The sequence below is a fragment of the Dreissena polymorpha genome, chromosome 1, assembly GCF_020536995.1.
Source record: "Dreissena polymorpha isolate Duluth1 chromosome 1, UMN_Dpol_1.0, whole genome shotgun sequence".
In the NCBI taxonomy this organism is placed as follows: Eukaryota; Metazoa; Mollusca; class Bivalvia; order Myida; family Dreissenidae; genus Dreissena; species Dreissena polymorpha.
The window spans coordinates 22007285-22029421 of record NC_068355.1 but is presented as its reverse complement, the minus strand read 5'-3'; the positions used below and the strand labels follow the sequence as shown (position 1 = coordinate 22029421).

General features: G+C 35.8%; 2 protein-coding genes across 2 annotated transcripts in view; one reads left to right on the top strand and one right to left on the bottom strand.

Moving 5' to 3' along the window:
- LOC127874091 (uncharacterized) overlaps positions 1–22137 on the bottom strand; it is a 331818-nt gene that overhangs the window by 222088 nt on the left and 87593 nt on the right. The gene's annotated exons all lie outside the window — the stretch shown is intronic.
- Positions 8323–22137, top strand: part of LOC127843152 (uncharacterized) — a 303491-nt gene continuing 289676 nt past the window's right edge. The window contains exons 1-2 of the mRNA XM_052373226.1: positions 8323–8355; positions 8783–8821. Of these exons, the coding sequence (XP_052229186.1) occupies positions 8323–8355; positions 8783–8821 (72 nt within the window). The remainder of the gene's footprint in view (positions 8356–8782; positions 8822–22137) is intronic.

Sequence of the window (22137 nt, the reverse complement as noted above, 5' to 3'; positions counted from 1 at the left end):
TTGCCCGACACCATGAGGAAAGAGAAGTCCAACTACTTATGAATAACCAATGATTATTTGAAAATATGCTGAATATTATTATTATTATTATCAAGAAATGTTTAAAATTGTAAAGGTACCCGAATGTGTCGTAATGCAAAATATCGAGTTTTGTCATTCATCAAATAACGTGCAATAAAATTATTATTGGCATCATTTATTGAGACAGTGGATGCGTTTATGAAGGTTCCAAATACGTTCGAAAAAAACACGTCTAAGTAATACCTACCTGTTTTACCGGAACAAGTGAAAGTATAATATGCAATATATGTAATGTCGTTATATGATTTTTTTAGCATAAAGCCCAAGTCTCACTATTGTCGGTAGAGCCCCGGTCCGTTGCGGCTAGCTAACGCCGGCGAGAACCAGAATGATTCGTATAATTTGTTTAACGCGGTCACACTGTTTCCCGGTGCCGCCCCGGTTGTAGCCGGTCAACAATCCGGCAGAATCCCGGTCAACTCCGTACCAGCTACGGTTTATCCCGGTGAAGCCCGGTTTGTCGCCGGTAATGCCCAGATGAAAGCCGGCAGCGTCCCGACAGAGCCCAGGTATACCGTAACTCCACCTGCACTCACCGGTGCTATACCGGCATCAGACCCCGGCAGAGCTACGGCAACGCCCCGGTTTAAATCCGGGCGTCGCCGGTAATGCCCATGCGGAGCCCCGGTAAATGCCAGTGGCATCCCGTCGGAGCACCGGTTTACCGATGTACCGTAGCTATACCGGGACTCTGCCGGCATTCACCGGGGCAACACCGGCGACCGGGTCGTTGCCTTAGCTCTGCAGAAGTCTGTATGGGCCCTGGTGGAGCTGCGGTTTCGTCCCGGTTGTCACGGTGCCGTCCTGGTTGTTGCCGGGGCCGCGCCGGTCGTTGCCGGTCCTTCCCTTTAATACTTTCCCGGTGGAGCCCCGGTTGTTCCCGTTTGTCCCTGGTTCATTCCGGTCGTCCCCGGTGGAGCCCTGGTTCATCCCGGTAGAGCCCCGGTTCATCCCGGTAGATCCTGGATCACGCACTGGGGCTCCACCGGCATCATAGTGAGACTTGGCCTTTATGAAGAAAGTCAAATGTGTAAGACATAAACCTACGCTATGATGCAATCATTCATACTGTATAGAATGATATCGTAACTATGCTATTTATTGAATATAAACAGCAGTTTAATTTCATTTATATGCAAATATAAGTTTAGAAACATGGTTAAAGTTTCAATTGTATACATTTGGTCAGGGACCTATACAAACAAATTTGTATAGGTCCCTGATTTGGTGAAGAATTATTAAGCAGTGAAATTTAAAAATAAGAAGCTACGGGCGTTTTCATTTACTAATATTAGCAAGCTTAAATGTTCAAGCATATTTTTGAAATTGGGCCCTGCGATCTATACCACTGAACAGATTTTCCTCAGGAATCAGCATTCGCTCCTTATAAGTCTTCCAAGCGTTGATTCAGTATTAACACAGGTAATGCCATTTATGCTTTTTCAAACGGAACACTCGTGTCAAAGATTAAGCTGTGAAGTGTTTCGGGACAAGCGAGCTTCCATATTGTTATCAACAGATCGTAACCACTAAACGTTAGCAAGTGCATAAGTCGTTTATATTATTCCATACAACTATATTGTGTGTATATTTTTCTGAAGTAGCCTTGGTCAGTGGTGTTGTAAATATATATTAAAATAATTCATTTCTCGCGTGTTCCGCTGAACTCTCAAAACCACTTACTATCCGAAATTGTAAACGATCCAATTGCAAAAAAACGAATAATCTGCAACTTTTGTTAAAAAAAAATTGTGTTTTTATTTCCTAAATACTTAAATTGATCGTCACATGAGCGAATGTTATTAAATGCATTATGTAATATATGTACAACCTAGTTGTTTTTATTTTACATTACCATGTATTAATCGCTGTTACATTGTAAATCATGTTACCTTCATTGATCCTGTATGCTTCTGAAGTTTGGGGCATCTATGACATCTCTGATATTAAAAAATTACATAACAAATTTTGCAAAAATATTCTTTGTGTAAAACAATCTATACTTCTAACTAAGCTGCACTAAGTGAACTGGGTAGATTTCCTTTAGCTGTTAAAGCCAACGTAAGGGCTTTGCGCTATTGGATGAAACGAATAAGTATTCAGAATTCAGTATTATATCAAGTGTTTACGGAGCAGATGCATATTTTAACCAATTTAAATTGTACGAAAAATAATCTATGGTGCAAAGTTTTATCATTTAGTTTAGACAACCTCGGCTTTGGCTATATGCTAAAAACACCCGAATTAACAGACGACATTGAATGCAAGGTAACTCAAAGACTGAAAGATCAATTTGTTCAAGAATGGAGTGATACATTATATTTACAGCCGAAATGGAATTCTATTCAATTTTTTTTTAAACTTCGACTATGAAAAACACCTTGATTGTATATCCAACGAAAACTCCAGAATCATAATGAGCACATTTCGATAAAAATAACATTGTCTTGAAATAGAAATTGGCAGATATAATAGGATATCCAGAGAAGAGCGGAAGTGTAAACTTTGTTATCAAAATGTATGCAAATCTGAATATCACTTTTACTTTGTTGCCCATTAGATAACATATTGCGTATAAAATATAATATCAGAACATCCTGGCCTATCACTAGTAAATACATATCAATTATGTCTATCACAAATGTTCTAAAACTCAAAACTATTGCAAAATTCTTGACAGGAGCTTTTAAACTTAACTCTGAGAAAGTAAACCTTTAATGTTATATTGTATGATTCCCTGTCTTGACCACATCTTTTGTATATATATGTTCTTGGTCAAAGGCAGAATTCCGGATTGCCAATAAACTATTGAAAAAAAAGATATTTGTATTATTGCTCGGCTTAAATATTATATAAGTTTCACAACGTACAAGACAATTTTGTTTGCGACTTGAAGCACCAGTTGTAAAAGAGTACTCAACGGAGACAGTTTTGAACGACGATTCTCTAACAATTGCGATGGGAAAATATGTTGTTTTAACAAAATATGTGACTTAACTTATGTGATCATGCACTTACGCGAGTGGATCCTTCACCGTGTTGTTTATGATGTTGCAAAGAACTTGAAGCTAGCAAAGACACCGTTATTTACGCCTCAGCTCAATGTATGGTGAAAATAACATCGGACATGCCTTTTAGTTATGTATTTGTTTTTGCTCGTAAACCATTTCGCTTCCTAGCGAAACTAAAATATGTATTCGGGATATAAATATTTCAAAATTAAAGGAATATTTAAAGCAAATCTTAAAAACAACGCAAATTCAATGATTGTCATGTCGTCGACCAATAACGCAACTTTTAACGTTTGACTTTTAATCAGAACGGAAAATAACGTTTCAGTAAGCGAGCCGCAGATCTTTGTTGGTGTTTTTTCAGTTAATGTTTGACGATCATTTAACCAATAAAAAGTAATCGACATCAAATTAATGCGGATGACCCCGATAATCAATGTGTTGTTTGTCGATGAGAATATTGACAGTTCGTTCGCACATTATTTGTTTCCAGTAATTTAAATCGGTCATTTTCAAAAATTACCAGAGTAAAGGTGGGAGCAGTGGATTAAGGGTAGGTCGCTGGCTTAGAGATCGAGAGGTCCAAATCCCGCCCTGACCACTGGAAATTTCCTGAGCAAGAAATTTATCCCACATTTGCTCCTCTCCACCCAGGTGTATACATGTGCTGTGGCTGCATACTGCGCCGAATGTTGACGAACGACTTAAGGCCCAGTGATCGGGGGGGGGGGGGGGGATAAAATGTGAAGCGCCTCTGAACGCACATACTGTATGGAAAGGGCGCTGTATAAATGTGGTAAAAAAGGTGTCCGTACGCAACATGTTCTGTGTTGAGATTAAGTTGTACGTTCTTTAAATTTCATTAACGTACATGTAAATATGATTACGTAGCTAACTGTTCAAATATCGAACAAAGAATCTGCACAATGCTTTTTCCATTATAATGCGACAATTTTTATTGACAAAATCATATAATTTAATTGAGGGAATAATACTTTTATTATTTGTGTAGTCGTTTGTAAGAAAACGGAAGGTTTCAGTATGGCGCCGCTAAAATATGCCTCAAATATTCAGACAATATTCCGTCGTTAGACATACACAAGAACAAACTATTTCTTTGTAAGACAAAAAAAAGCTATAAAAAAGATCTGTGCGGAACTTCGTTATCTTTTGGAAACACGGCATTGTGTGGGGACGAGTTTTACCCGTAGTGTATCTTGTTATGTTTATTTCTTTAGCCTCATATGACGCGTGCGACTCTTTCGATGGTACATTTTAGATTAAGAATAATAAGTCATTGCGGCGGAATATGATTGATATTTGGTTGAAAATGATATACTACTGTAGTGCTTTCTGACATAATTAAGGAACTATTTTATAACTTATGTGCTCCATCCATTTACGAGTTATATTTGATCATTTCTTGTAAAGGTATACCGCAAATAATAGTCTTCATTTTTTATTTATAAATTAAACATGATTTTTGCGATTATGGATGTACTAGTAATCGTTAATTTTATTGAATGTTCACAGGTTGACCGCTATTACGAAAAGCTACACTATTGAGTGACGCCGCTTTTCATGAAATTTTGCGTATACACAAAGTGGATTCTAAAAGACAATCTTGTGTAGGCGGAAAGTGTCGTCACTGACTAGAATATGCGGACTGCACAGTCTAATCTGGGACGATAATTTACCCACATGCATGAAGTCCAGGTGTCGTCCCTGACTAGAATATGCGGACTGCACAGTCTAATTTGGGATTTACCCACATGCATGAAGCCCAGGTGTCGTCCCTGACTAGAATATGCGGACTGCACAGTCTAATTTGGGACGATAATTTACCCACATGCATGAAGTCCAGGTGTCGTCCCTGACTAGAATATGCGGACTGCACAGTCTAATCTGGGACGATAATTTACCCACATGCATGCAGCCCAAGTGTCGTCCCTGACTAGAATATGCAGACTGCACAGTCTAATCTGGGACGATAATTTACCCACATGCATGAAGCCCAAGTGTCGTCCCTGACTAGAATATGCGGACTGCACAGTGTAATCTGGGACGATAATTTACCCACATGCATGCAGCCCAAGTGTCATCCCTGACTAGAATATGCGGACTGCACAGTCTAATCCGGGACGATAATTTACCCACATGCATGCAGCCCAAGTGTCGTCCCTGACTAGAATATGCGGACTGCACAGTCTAATCCGGGACGATAATTTACCCACTGGCATGCAGCCCAAGTGTCGTCCCTGACTAGAATATGCGGACTTTACAGTCTAATCCGGGACGATAATTTACCCACTGGCATGCAGCCCAAGTGTCGTCCCTGACTAGAATATGCGGACTGCACAGTCTAATCAGGGAAGATAATTTACCCACATGCATGACGTCCAGGTTTTCCAGAACGAGGCTCCATTCTGTACTGTGAACGGAATAGATCACTATTCTGTACTGTGCACGGAATTGATCACTTAAGGATCAATAACATGCACGTGGGCAATTATTTATGGCATACACGCATATAATCAATTAATAAAATCGCATCTATAATGATCAAAGGTAAATCGTCATCAATGTCCCTTAATAAGACTTGTTTCGGTCTCCGAAAAAAAAAACACCAAATATTGATAACACAGTTTCCAAAGAACACAAGACAATAAGGGAAAATGTTACGCCACTTTAATGTACGTTTTATGAGCAGTCTTTAAACGACATCTTATTATTGCCTAAGTCCCATTAGTTCAGAAACATGAGTTGTGTGACCAAAGTAAGCAATAAGGAAAACAATCTTCAGAAGCAATACCTCAATTATGAATATTTAAAAATATACACATTTATGGAATGAGTGCTCCTGATTAAATAGAAACTTGAAAAAACATTATTCAAAAAATATTTTTTATTAAATAAAATAATCTTAGATGCCGGTACATAAACAAGTTAAATGATTTCAATAACATAAACGTATACAAATGAGAAGCGTTCTGGGAAAACTGGGCTTAATGCGTACAGTGTCATTATTGATACGCCTTGCATTCCGCACCGGCTTATCAGGGACGACACTTACCTCTTTTAATGTTGTTTTTTTTGTTTAAGGAGGTGTCTTCCAAATTTAAAATCCAGTTTAGACGGAAAGTGTCGTTCCTGATTAGACTTAGACACTTACGCACATGTATAAAGCCTAGTTATCCCACAGCGCTGCTAAACTTACAACACGGCATATTCCCACTCCTGAGAAAATGGACAAATGCACTCCCATAGAGGAATTTTAAAGTCCAATGCCTTATCAACGAGGAAATGTAAGTTTTAGTAAATTTACAAAAAAGAAACATCGATATAATGTAATAAGAAATCTTTATTACAAACATGAGAAGAAGTGTTTAATGGCATCTGATACTTGTTTTACTAAATTGATTTAAATTTTGAAATTCCCATTATTTTCTTGAATTTTATGGAAAAATATGTGAGTGTTTTAATGAAACTATGCTTTCGTCCCTGTACCAAACTAAAGCTGTGTACGCGGCCCGCTAGGCTCACTCGGTAACTCTACTTGTCCGTATAGCGAGAGATTAGTGATACATTGTCCACATTCCGGTCTAGTGACACTTACGATGTCTTTGCGGTTCCTGATACGGATTGTGTTAATCACATAAAAACGTTACAAGTTTGCGCTAACTTACAATCTATATGTATGCTTTTGAATCTGATCCACTTTAAATTACATAAAGCAGTAGCATCATGCTGTTTTCATATGGCCCGGCATCTGATATTGTTTTATATTCATGTATTAAGGAACATGTTCTAACATTCAGTCTAAACTTTCGTCAAAAATATTTGGGAGAAAAAACGTTTAAAATAAGGTTTTAAAATACCATACAATTGCGCTGATTGGATGTTGGCATAAACTGCTTGAAATACCCGTTTACTGTATATTTTTACCCCGCTGCGTATGCATATGCATAAAAACACGTCCAAACCAAAGTACTGCACACACATATATAATTTTAATTATTTATGTATCATAACTGAACGAATTACCTTTTTGAAATGGATACAAACCTGACCAATGCATAAACTTGATTAATATTGTTTCACAAAGGGTGTATTTATTGCTAAAAGACCATAACGGACATATGTCAGTTGTTGTGTTTGGGGAGTTATTATTATCCGCTTGTTCACACTGAGTACAATGAAATACTTCTTAAAGTTAATTTATAAATATATTTCACACCAATTGTACCCGAAGTATCCCCGAGCACTAATAATTAATTTACTGACTAAACTTGCAAAAGTTAGTGTAAATGTTGATTACAGTTGCAATTTCCAGCTTCTCGGTTTGCTGAAATACATTCAATGGTGACCACCAAACGACATTGGCCTTTAACGGGGATTGAAACCGGGTCGCCTACGTGAGAGGCTCGTGTATGGGCCGCTGCGTTAAACGGACATCTCTCTTGGTGAAGAACCAATAGTGCACTATGTCGCGGGAAATATTTCTAAGTTTATCTTATTGGTGGCGTCTTTGCAACAGCAGCCCGGTAGAACGCAACGATACACCGATGAGACGCAGACGCTGGGTTTCCGCGGAACGGCACAAAAATGGTATTTGGATCGCTTGAGACTCTACGACAATCTTATTGCATTCCGTCCATTGGGGTTCAGTAATAGACTGTCCCGCCTATGGCGTACTTATGCCTTATGGGCTGGAATCGTATTTGTTTATGGAATATAATAAATTAATCAACACCTTTAAGACCAATGTTTTTGACTTCAGAAATGTTTGATATTTCACGGAGAAGAAAAGCAACAATGCATCATAAAGTCAGACTTACATATAACCATTTTGCGGTCAAGACAGATCACACAATATACACAATAGTTGAAAATAGTGCAGGAGCCGATTGTCCGGATGACAAATTAATCGGGAGCCGATTTTTTTAACGAGAAGCTGATTGTCTGAAACATACCCTTTTCCAATTGCATCCAGCTTCCATTCTCCCTTACCCCCCCCTCTTCCCCACCCCTCCAAAAAGTGTTTTGTTTCAATACCTTTTACCTCGCATTGTTATATGATCGTGCACTTTTTTTTATTAATTATAATATTTACCTACATTAATCTATTCTTCTTTTTTTCAAGATTTTTATAGATGCTAACAATTCCAAAATGAGCGTTTTCGCGTTTAAAAAATCCAAATTTTTACTTAAATTCTTTTGTCAAATTGAAATGCCCTGGCAGGCGACAGTCAGGGTGGAGTTAGTCTGTACACTAGGTTCATGGTATAATTGTATCATCGAGATCAATTTGTATACAAGGCAAAAAAAAAAGTACATAATTATGGCCCTTTCCGTTCACTTAAAACCCTTTCTGCGGATATGGGCCCTCTGCGCTCTTCAGTCATATCCATCGCGACATTATGAAGGGAGCAAACGTGCCTCTTGTTCAGTGAATTTATGTGATTATTCAGCAACCGATAAGAACATTTTATTTAATTTTGCTGTATCGCAATTCGGCATGGCAACGATGATATCGCCGAATTGGAATAAGGAATTTTTCTACATTTTTGGTACGAAATTCGGAGGAACGAATTGATCTAAAAGAAGCTATTTTCACAACTCGATGCAGTAAACAACCGACCCGTAAACAACGCGGGAATATTTTATGTATTTCCAATAAACGACCATAGACTAAAGCTCAATTCTGCAACAGCAACGATGAAAGTGTGGTAGGCCCTTTTAATAATAAATCCATAGTGTTTTTTACCATATATTTAATTATAAATCATGACATTTTTACCACATAATTACACTGATCATTCGCCCCACGACAGGTTCGATCCCGTTTGCATGGCCGAAGCTACACAACTTGGTTAGTGTTAATACTGTTTGATATGTGCAGACGTGCACACCAGATTAAATTTGAAAACAGATTTATATTGCAGATTGTGTTTTAGTTATGAACTGTTCTGGTTGTTTATTTTGCGGCTCGGTGCATTATAGAGCTAATAGTAACAAAGACAGGCCAAATTTTCTCTTTCATCAAACTATCAAGTGTTATAAGTTTTCTGGTAATATTGAGCTACACTTTAATGTAATACAAGGTGGCAGGTTGCCACCAGTAAAACAAGATGGATAGGGTATGACATCACATTTTCAGGCTACTTTAGAATATGCTGACATTGTTACTAATAGAAGCCTATCAATCTGCGTCGAGTCAACACATTGAGTGTGCTCAGATGCTATTATTTGCGTAAAAGTTAATTTTATCTTCTATTTATGTACGTCCATAAAATGTCTGCGTGTTCTTATACGTTGTTCTACCATTGTAGAACTAATAAGCCTCTCCCCTCAAAAACAACAAACATTAACAACAGCATCCAGAAAACGCCCAAATCTGCTTATATACGGTTGAATTCTGAAAAAATCCCCGATGGATGCCTATTTATCTGCGCCCAGTTAACATTCACATACGATTATATGGTCTTAATTGTATTATAGGCTAATGAAACCTCATCAATCTGCATCGAGTGGATACATTAAGGTTTTTTATACGGTATCAATTGCATTAAATAACTTATAAACTCTATTTATCTTTGTCCAAAGAATATTGGCATGTTCTTATGCAGATTTAATAGCATCAAGACAACGATCACATCGTGCTAATAAATCGGGTTTCATAAATGAAGGACCCCTTTAAAGCAGCAACCAGCTTTCAATCTCATTTGCTTATAAGGTCTATTTTACATTATAGAAGTTATGTACCATTAATATTAATGGAGCTATATTGTTTTATTAGGGTTTATTAATTAGAGCATTGTACTCACGCTCATAAAGCCGAAAAACAAATTGCATACAAATGCAAGTCATAAAAATTCATTTAATAACATAATGTTTATACACTTACAGTACATTTGATCCTTTATAAATTTTACTTCTTCTAAAGAAACGGTCGCTATTTTCGCCACTTATTATTACAGCAGACTTCGAATAATATTAGGGAATGATGCCTTTTTTATCATATCCCAACAGTTATGAAGTTAAGAGAAACATGAATATCGAGTGACAATACATGTAATAATAATATAGTATTAAGTGGATTTGTAATGTACCATATATTTGAACAAAATTAAAAATAGGAAACAATATAGGTGATGTAATTGAGGTATCTTCGTTTATAATAAATTTTATTTTAGGTATTAAATTACAATTGTTTAATACACAATGGGCTGTTATATTAGAAATCAATAAGCAGCTCTTTCTGACAAAAAAATGTTTATATTTGCACATGTAAAAGCCAACAAAAGCTATAGTACAGTCTTATTTTAAAATGTATTCGTTTAAAGTGGATAGTCGTACTTTTAATGAACAAGATAACATTTTATATGATGAATACCTTGACGAAAAACAGCCGTATGTATACAATAATTAAAAAAATCTCACATTAAACGGTTCAGTTTATCAAGAATGTTATTGTCAATGACTTTGTTATCTTATCATCTTCCGTTTTTATTTTCAAATAATACAAATATTGTTACAAACAAAACATGCATATTACAACAACACAGCGTTTTTTTTCCTTCTTTGACAGGGTCCAAACGGCCCTGTTCCCAATCGGAACCGGACCTGGTCCCAAAATCGCCGACGGACCCTTCCCAATTTAGAAAACGGTCTTATCCCAAATAGTTTATATAAAAACCGCCTCGTATCGATTCGAAAATCCCAAATAGACTATCTTTTTTGTCTCAAAACGACTTCAGAAGTTAGTAAACAAGTATGAAAAGGAAATGGTTGTTGTTGTAGTTGTTGTTGTTCTTTTAGAATGAGGCCGACGCAACTTCCGATAGGTGGAGCCACCTAGTTACCAAGTTGACTGTTCCCGGGCGGGCATACATAATGCGGCATTATTGAATGCTGGCGGGGGAAACAGTCAACCAAATAAGGCAATAGTAGTAAAATTGACCTTGTTTTGTACGCTTCGATAACAATGTTTCACATGTTCGTGACAGTTGTTTATTGAACGTTCTCGTTAAATACAGATTCAATATACAAAATAAAACCCTTATCCGAAAAGAATGATAGATATTTCGAAATGCCGACTTTGACAAAATATTTTCCCGGGTTTTGGTTTTATTCGTAGCAACGTCTTTATGTAGTAAACAAACCCAAATATGGAAATCCGAAATCTTGTTTTACTCTTCAAATACTCGCGGCGAAGTTAAAAAGTCAACTACTTCCGACGATTTTGCACACTCGCATCATGGTTTTTATATAAATAGCCAGAAAATGAGTCACAATTCAAAATACTACTTGAAGAAGGTGAACAAAACGAAATCAGCCAAGCATAAATTTAGCCACCTAAATTTCTGTTTTCCATTATAACAATGGTCATCTGCTGGTCCTTTTAATTTAGACAAGTTATCTCAAATTGCCACACAAAGTAATTTTTCAATTGGGCTTTATGCCATTTTAAACAATTTTCAGTAATTTTGCGGCAATACCCATTAATTATATCTGGAAAACCAGTTCTTAATTTTTTTTTTAAATAAACTGGTATTTGTTATACAGACTTATGATCTACCCTATCCCACAATGCCATTGACAGTGTATAAAAGCATTGTTTACTACATAAAATAGATTCCAGTTGATGTATTTGTATGATTTTTGATATTTTCCAATTTGATGGATTTCACGACGCGAAAATTCCCAATTTGAAGGATTTCGCGACTCAAAAATTCCCAATTTCTAGGGGACAGGACCTGTACCCAAACAGGTGAAAAACAACGCAACATTTATTCAGCAATTAAGTTCATACAACCTTTCAGTATATATGCATTATACAATTTATAAGTTATGTTAGAAGATAGAGGTTGGACGATATATAGTGTTATGAACTGGTTAACATGGTAAGTTTTGAAGGGAATAAATAATAGCTTCTAATATTGCAACTGCACATCTAAAATTTACTAATTTTCTTATAAGACATACGCTTAGAAGAATTTGCAGTAAGGGGAGGAGCATATTGATACTAATTTTTCCAAACAATAATATTTACGTGAAATATATATCAAATAGATTAATTAAAATCATTAAATGAACTTAATTTGAGATTGCATTTTACTGGTTTGTGTTAATGACATGCTATTTGCGAAAAAGTAAATCAAGGAGTGTTTTTTTTACCAATAGGTAATGATTGGATGGCCCGTCCAAAGGGGAAAAACGCGTTTTTTTTAAGGAAAAGGGGAAAATTCAAAATTCACTCTTATATGATGTTATGATAACAGATATTTATCATATGAATACACGTGTATGTATGAATGTAATATTCACAGCTGAATTTCTCTGTCCTTTTTCTTAAATATACATCAATGATTTTTTCAACATTAGTTTCAGACAGTTTGGCTTTCATGCACAGTCTCCGAGTTTTCCTAGACATTTTGAGTCTAATTTGGATTTTTTAATCGATAAAATGGCAAATTTGAGCATTTTTTATCAATAAAATGGACCAAATTGGAATGTTTTTATCAACAAATATTGACACAATAAAGATACATCCAGGGTTTTTTTTTACTAAGAAAGTAACGCCGATATTCGGCGTCTTCCCCTACCAGAATTTTTCCCCTAAAACTACTATTTCCCCTCCAAAAATATAATTTTCTCCAAATTATTATATTTTACCCTCAAAGAAATGTTTTTTTTCTTTTGGGAAGTCGCCACTTATCCAATTTGTACCATGTACAACAATCTCGCTCTCTCTCTCTCTCTCTCCCGACGGACACTCAAATCTGGGAATCCCAGTGATTCTATATATAGCTCTTAAATTACGTCATGGAAACCAGGCAACTAATCGTATTAATCATGTGACTATTTTACTGGATTCCGGTCTTGCGCGAGAAGGGTGTTTCGTCAATTAATTACCGGAAACCAGTCGAATTTTCATCCAGGTTATGTGAAAGCCAAGATATAAACGTTAAAACAGAAAAAAGTCTCACAATTTGCGTTCATACACGAACAAAATAAAACGTTCGGACTCGGAAAATATTAATTGCATTGACACATTTTTTAAGAATGAATCATCAAAAACCGTTGAAACCCAGCAGGATTCGGAGGTACATGTAATCAACATCGATTAATACTGTCCGGATTATTGTGAAATTGAAAGTAGACAATCGGCAGCTGCCGCACCTTTCCCTTCCAATACTGTAGCAGGTCTAGATCGTCAACCCATTCATCATGAAATTGAATTCACAATATTGACATCGTTCCCCGGCTCCAGTTGAAAACATTTCCCATTATTAGATCTACCCCTGCAACTTTATTTAGGACTTTGACTTTAATATCATACTTGTTCATGTGTTTAAGAACAAAAAGATCAGAGACATGCCTCTTTTTCTAAAAAAAACCCCCTAAAGTCTGTAGGCGAGTTATAGACATTGAAATGAACAGTTTTTATTTTTTCCCCAAATATGTCTCTTTCGCGCTCGATTTTCCCCTTTTACCCAGCGTCCAGCGTCTTCCCCTTTTAAAAAAAAAAACACCCTGACATCAGGCCTTTTCCTGGCCATTTTGGGAAAAAAATACAATTCATATGAAAATTTCACTGATTTGGGAAAAACTAATTTAATATAACTCTATAAAAATTCAAAATCATATTAATTTGTTATATACTTTGTTAGTTGTTTGTGAAATAAATTTGAGATATATTTATCATTAGAGAGTTCTTTCTAAAAAATAATTTTATTTTTTTTTAAACTGGACAGCGCTTTCGCTAGCTTTTAAAAGTTGAAAGTCCTGACTTCCAAACCATAAATTTTGGACATCCCAAACATAAATTTTGAAGTCCCATTTGCTCGCATCAAAACGCAGGATTCTGCGTCTATTGAAATCCCTGGTAAGGCATTCTTAATGTATATATTTAGGACATGTATAGTATTCGAATAAACAGTAATAGATATACTAGATGTTCCATGCAGTTAGATTGTGTTTTGTTACAAAAGCTATCATAGGGATGATGATAATATACATGTAATGATGATAAATATGTGATGAAAAGGTGATACCGGTTCATATCTTAAATTACTTAAATGTGTTAAAAGACTTAAATGTGTTATGATGAAGTAGATTTTAATGAGCATTTATTGTTTTTACAAATAAACATAGCATAGTGATACAAAGAATAAAAGTGGTGAAAGGAACATGTTTTGTTTTTGAAAAAGTTAGTCAATATTGTTCGCATAAATTATTATGCCCCCCTTCGAAGAAGAGGGGGTATATTGCTTTGCTCATGTCGGTTTGTCGGTCGGTCCGTCCGTCCACCAGGTGGTTGTCAGACGATAACTCAAGAACGCTTGGGCCTAGGATCATGAAACTTCATAGGTACATTGATCGTGACTCGCAGATGACCCCTATTTATTTTGAGGTCACTAGGTCAAAGGTCAAGGTCACGTTGACCCGAAATAGTAAAATGGTTTTTTAATGATAACTCAAGAACACATACGCCTAGAATCATGAAACTTCATGGGTAGATTGATCATGAATCACAGATGACCCATATTGATTTTGAGGTCACTAGGTCAAAGGTCAAGGTCACGGTGACCCGAAATAGTAAAATGGTTTCCGGATGATAACTCAAGAATGCATACGCCTAGGATCATGAAACTTCATGGGTAGATTGATCATGACTCGCAGATGACCCCTATTGATTTTGAGGTCACTAGGTCAAAGGTCAAGGTCACGGTGACCTGAAATAGTAAAATGGTTTTCGGATGATAACTCAAGAACGCATATGCCTAGGATCATGAAACTTCACAGGTAGATTGATCATGACTCGCAGATGACCCCTATTGATTTTGAGGTCACAAGGTCAAAGGTCAAGGTCACAGTGACCCGAAATAGTAAAATGATTTTCGGATGATAACTCAAGAATGCTTTTGCCTAGGATCATGACACTTCATAGGTACATTGATCGTGACCCGCAGATGACCCCTATTGATTTTCAGGTCACTAGTTTGTCATTATCTTTGTGTACCAATTCATTTAAATATGTTGTGTTATGTATCATGGTATTGTTATTTAATAATTAAAGCAGTATAAGTTAATTTTTCAAGATATTGTGTTACTCTTAGAGCATCTTTTTATCAAAAAAATGAACAATACAGACAAAAACACAATAAACGCGCTTCAAAATTGACCCCAGCATTTTTCAATTTGACTCTTCAAAATTTCAATCCAGGGGTCATTGACTCCTGGTTTCTAAAATCTATTGAAGTCCCTGGCCTTACCAGTAGTAGTTTAACTTTAATTATTCAAGTTTTCCTTGTTGTTATCTGGTTTAACAAACCTTATCAAATGTTTGTTACATCCAGTTAATGCTTTCTCCATTATTGAATCACCATTACTTGTAATTTGAATCGCCATTTGTTAATTTGAACACGGGTTCAATGTTAATTTACAATACGTCTGCCATTTACAATGTGGAAGGTCATGACGTAGCAATTTAATTCTACTCAGATAATTTATGTATCTCATCGAGGAAATGTGTTTTCTTAATGTTTATGTGTAGTATTATGACTTGTTAGTATAAAAAATGATCTGTGATTCCAGTTTATATAATATGGGCATAACTCGTAATTATCGGTGGATTAGCAAATTTCAGGTCACTAGGTCAAAGGTCAAGGTCAGGGTGACCCGAAATAGTAAAATGGTTTCTGGATGAGAACTCAAGAACGCTTATGCCGAGGATCATAGGTACATTTGTACATTGATTATGACAGATGGCAGATGACCCTTTTTGATTTTCAGGTCACTAGGTCAAAGGTCAAGTTACAGAGACCTGAATCAGTAAAATGGTTTCTAACGTAATCACACAATGGCTGCCACTGCAACTGACAGCCCATTTGGGGGCATGTGTGTTTTACAAACAGCCCTTGTTAGGATTTTATCAGTCAATAGTGTGTATGCCCCGGCCTTGATTTATGTGTGAGGTATATATTGATTGACCAATCCGTCCATTTGTACTTTACTTCACATTTGCCTTAGTTGGCACTTATATTTTTCACTAATGCTTATTTCTGGATTTATCCTTATTGTCATTATTCAAGCTTTTGGCATTGCATTTAAACCACTTCTGGGACATTCATCAACAATCTTTGACTAATACAACATGGGTGAAATTTTAAGACATTTGTACCAAAAAAAAGAACAAAGAGGAAAAAATGATCAAAGTTAAAAAAAAAAATAGAATAGATTAATTACAGTACAGCCAACGTGGAACAAACATATTTTGCGATCCGCGGCGGCAATGCGCAACGAGTTGATGCCGAGTCGGCCGTTGAAACATTTCGCAGCGAAGCTTCGCATCTTTCCGCCGAGACATGCCGAGGCAAGCCGCGATCCGCTACATGACGCCGAGTCCATGCGCATCTTCAAATCAAAATCTTTTTTAAATGATAAGTTAGTCAAAGAAATTTAAAAGAACAATTATAATTATATTTAAAATCATAATTTAATGCGCACAGATTCAAAATAGATAAATTAGTTAATAAAAAAACATGCTGTGTTTTATTTTTAGTGATTGCATTCCCGTTTCTAAAGAAATTGCTGTCATCCGGATATAAATAATTATTATTTTAAAAGAATGCAAATAAAAAAAAATGGAATTAATTAAAACAAAATACGATTATCACAGGCATGTATTAATAAAATTCCAATAATCTTTGCCATTGTCATTTATAGAATCGGCTTAAATACTTTAAGTTACTTTTTGTGCGTTTATTGCACTGTATGATTATTGTCTTTATATTAAAATGATCAACAGACATATTTGTTTTGGGTTTAATTTTTACGACAACATGTATTAGCATATAAGCACATTTAATGTGGCTGGCCTAGTTAGTTTGTTTCCTGCCCGTAGTGTATGTATTTCACAAATAAACGTCACGTAATTATGTGTTGGCACATACAAGTGGTCAAGAATACAGCAGTTGGTTGATTTATAATTGCTTGTTGTTTTTGCTTTTATATTTTAGCTGAGACAATTGGCAGTTTGAAGCCACATCAATAACCAACACTTAATTGTTGTTTTGTTAATTATCAGCTTATTATAACTATTGTTTGACTATGTGTATATAAATTAGTTTCATTTTGTTTATATTATACAGATATTGCTTATCATGACCCGATAATCCCGTATATTCCAGTTTTAAAGGAAATTCCGGTAAATATTTACGATAAAAGTGCTCAAGACACGCACACATTCGCAATTATTCTCAAGTATCAAGTACATTTTGGCGTTTGTTACCATTTAAAGATGTGATGAAATAGCGCCCAATTGGACCGGTTTTTTTTCCCATTGAACACGCATAAATCGCCTGACATGATGAATGTTTTTATACAAACAAAATACACCCAAACTTTCCATGCGACGTTGTACATGTCTGCATAATTTTCGCGAGCTTTTTATGGAGACAAAGGATATTTTAGCACTGTTTATTTGACGCTAGAATTTGTTAATGTAGCATTAGCATTAAAATTCGGAAGTGTGTTGCGGATTACAAATTTAAGAAAGCTCATTTCAGAATCGAACGAAACATTAATATTGTGCGTTATTTATTCAACGATAATTTGTTAAAGCGCACTACGTGCCATATCGCTTATTAAAACGTGAAAATAATAAATATGAAAGTAGCATAAATCTAGGTTTCTATGCTACACAAATGTACATGTAGGTGTATATCTTTTCACTCAATCTGCCGCGTACGTATGCGGCAGATTTACTCTGTGAAAGTATGCGAGGTTAAAACGGACTCGGCGTCGTTGCGCAGATCGATGCCGAGTGCCTCAGCAATACGCCGCGTGAACACTCGCCACGGCCGCCGCATACTAAATTTCGGGCCGTGGCATAGCTGCGGATTATGTTTGTTCCGCGTTGGCTGTAATGTAGATCAAGCGTCTAAAAAAAATGAAACCACTTCTGTCATATTAACATAGTATAATTTAAAAACTGTAAACTGTAAGCAGGTGCTCAACACTACGCTTCTACAGAAAACCATTAACTCATTTTTTTCGGAATGATGACCTATTGAAACTTTCTGATTCGTTAGCAATGATATTTAAGAATATGTATACAAATATTGTATAAAATAAATATTATTTATTACCAAAATATTTTTTTTAGAGTTGGTCAATGTTAATTTGGAGTAGACAGATAATAATATACACAAATTGGTTTCATACATTAAAACAATTGTTTCACAAAGTACATAGCATAAAGAGATATTGCTATGACCTATATCAATGCCTATTATTACCTTTAAATAGTCAGTTACGATGTACACATAGTAAGATTGTCAATGTCATGAGTCAATCATTGTTTATTCTATAATTATTAAATGTTATACTAATATAATCAATATAATGATATACTGATAAGTTCTTTGCATATTATTTATTAATTCATCATATTATAATGATTAGTGAGTCAAGTTTTAGTGAGAGTAGTGTTGTGCCAGAACATTTGCAAGAGTTGTACGATAAGATTCATCCTAATAATATCTTGGATGAGATCAAAAATGGTAACCTTTGCTTGAAAAACATTGCTGCCAAGGGGCGGGGCATTTTTCCTTATATGGCTATATATGTCTTTAGTAAAATCTTGTTAACACTCTAGAGGCCACATTTATTGTCCAATCATCTTGGTCAGAAGAGACATCCCAATAATATCTTGGATGAGTTTGAAAATGATGCCGGTTGGTTGAAAAATATGGCCGCCAGGAGGCAGGGCATTTTTATGTCCCCCACCACTATAGTGGGGGAAATTGTTTTTGCCCTGTCTGTTGGTTGGTTGGTTTGTTTGGGCAAACTTTAGCATTTACCATAACTTTTGCAATATTGAAGATAGCAACTTCATATTTGGCATGCATGTGTATGTCATGGAGCTGCACATTTTGAGTGGTGAAAGGTCAAGGTCATCCTTCAAGGTAAAAATAAAATAATTCAAAACGGCGCAGAAGGGGACATAGTGTTTCCGACAAACACATTTCTTGTTCCTTATATTGCTTTAGTAAAACCTTGTTAACACTCTAAAGGCCACATTCATTTTCCAATCTTCATGAAACTTGATCAGAAGATTTGTTCCAATAAAATCTTTGATGAGTTTGACAATGGTAACCTTTGCTTGAAAAACATGGCTGCCAAGGGGTGGGGCATTTTTCCTGCTATATTTGGCTATAGTAAAATCTTGTTAACACTCTAGAGGCCACATTTATTGTCTAATCTTCATGAAACTTGATGAGAAGATTCATCCTAATAATATCTTGAGTGATTTAAAAATGATGTCCCTTTTAGAAAAACATGGCCGCCTGCAGGGGGCGGGGCCTTTTTTCCTTATATGGCTATAGTTAAACCTTGTTAACACTCTAGAGGCCACATTTATTATCCGATCTTCATGAAACTTGGTCATAAGATTTTTCCCAATCATATTTTGGGTGAGTTTGAAAATGGGTTTGGTTGCTTTACAAACATGACCACAAGGGGGCGGGGCATTTTTCCTTATATGGCTATAATATGGCTATAGTAAAACTTTGTTAACACTCTAGAGGCCACATTTATTGTCCAATCTTCATGAAATTTGGTCAGTCTAAGATTTGTCCCAATGATATCTTGGATGAGGATGAAAATGGTTTTGGTTGCTTTAAAAACATGGCAACCAGGGGGCGGGGCATTTTTCCTTATATGGCTTTAGTAAAATCTTGTTAACACTCTTGAGGACACATTTATTGTCCGATCTTCATGAAACTTGGTCAGAAGATTGATCGCAATAATATCTTGGACGAGTTAAACAATGATGTTGGTTGGTTGAAAACATGGTCGCCAGGGGGCGGGGCATTTTTGCTAATGTGGCTATAGTAAAACCTTGTTAACACTCTAGAGGCCACATTTATTTTCAGATCTTCATGAAACTTGGTCAGAAGATTTGTCCCAATAATATCTTGTTATCTCAGGTGAGGGACTTTTGGCCTTTCAGGCCCTCTTATATTAATTTACATTAACTTTTTTATTTCTACACCGATTTACTTCAAAGTCATACTGAACATCGCTTATGACAATACGGTCAATCTCAACTATGCATGGCCCCATTACCAACCCTGGGGCGCCCCTGGGTCAAACATGCGGCTTGGGGATATGTGTCGACCTCTGCCGCACCATTTCTAGTTTTAAGTCATGCGCCATGCCCCGCTGCCCTTCTAGATTAAACACTATTCATGGGTGTATAGATATCAATACGGAGCATTGCCTTGCACAAGAGCCATAACCTTACACTTATTCAAATACTAGTTATTGGCCTTTGTTATTTTTCTATGATATAACCTTTCAGGGCTTTGTCTCGGATAAGCTATAAGATTTCAACAATTGCAACTTCATGGGTTTATAAATATTAAGGAGGAAAATTTCAATGCTGTAAAACAATTACCCTATACTTATTATTTTGTTGAAGAATAATACTGTATTTCAAGAGATGAGCACCCATCCATAAACAAACTTTATTGCGTCATGTGGGGATATGAATTCAACCAATTTGCTTGTTATTTATGTCCTTGATTGGTGTACATTGTTAGGAGGGCACACAAGATTGATTTAAATACATATAAAATTGACATGGATACATTATTGTAAACTCAAATTACTTAATAATTGATTGTCAGTAGCAGTTAATGGTTTATATATAAATATGTGAAGTATTATTATAAACATAAGAAATTAAGTTGCATAAGATAATGTATCACTTGTGACCAACTCAATAGCTTTAAAAGAATTTTTCAAAACAGAAATGTCCATAGAGTATATTCATTTAACTCACTGTAGGTCTGTTGGAATGTTAAAGTAATTTTTAAAAGCTGAATAACAGATCTATTAACATATTTATCTTGAATATACTAATGGCAGAACACTGACATTGCTTATTTGATCATTTGAATTGATAGCACACTTGTATAATTATAATGGAAATGTTATACCTTAAAATGTTCTCTGGTCCAATTATGACATTTGAAAATTATTCAGTACCCATGCTTCAATAGCTCCTACAATGAGATTACCCTACCCAGTGAATACCTGTAAATTGTAATATATTCATTAGATATAATCGCTCCGCAAATCTCTTTGTGTGAGTGTAGTGTCAGGCAATTTGAAAAGATCTACAATCAATTGAATTGCTTTCATATAATACCTGCCAAATCACTTGAAGAATAGACTAGTAATGGTTGCAATATGAGAACCATATCTTAAACGTTCAATTTAAAATCCACTGTTGATAAGCCATTAAAGGGATTTGTTCACACTTTTGGCATGTTTAAGGCCCTGAAGGAGGTCAAATATTAGTTACACCTTCCCTCTATGCTGGCCTGAGTTCTGGTGTGTGGGTGTGGGTGTGAGTATTCTGTCTGAAATTAATATCAGCTCTGTAATGTTTGCATTCCTAGAAGGATTTTAATATCACTTCATATTCTATATTTTCCTGACTATCTGACAATGTGTCACAAAAAACTTCCATGCTCTAGGTTATATTACACTAATTCTGATTCCCATAGGGTCCCATTATAAAACTGACAACTTTCACAGCATGTTTCTTGCCTTTTCGACGTATAATTTTTTCCGAACCTGGTATCATTTTAAAGATGGATCTGTCCTCTTCCAATAATTGCAATCAAAAACATACCGTCTCGCAACTTCTAAGAAAGTAAATCGCTGTCGAATGAACCCACCGTAGAAAAACGTGTTTCGGAATCCTAATTTCGACAAAAGCCCCACACAATAGAAAACACACCCTCAAAAGTTCATCTTTTAAGTAAGCTTCCAATTCAAGGCATCAAAGTACTCCAGACACATACAGGATATTACAAATAACCACAAAAGACATGTCTCACATTGTTAAATGGCTTATATTCAAGAAGAGAAAAGGAACTCTGTAGAAATAGGCACTACTTTCGAATGGACCACGGAGGGATACACAATGATTTAGTGTAATGTAACCTCTAATGTTAAAGTG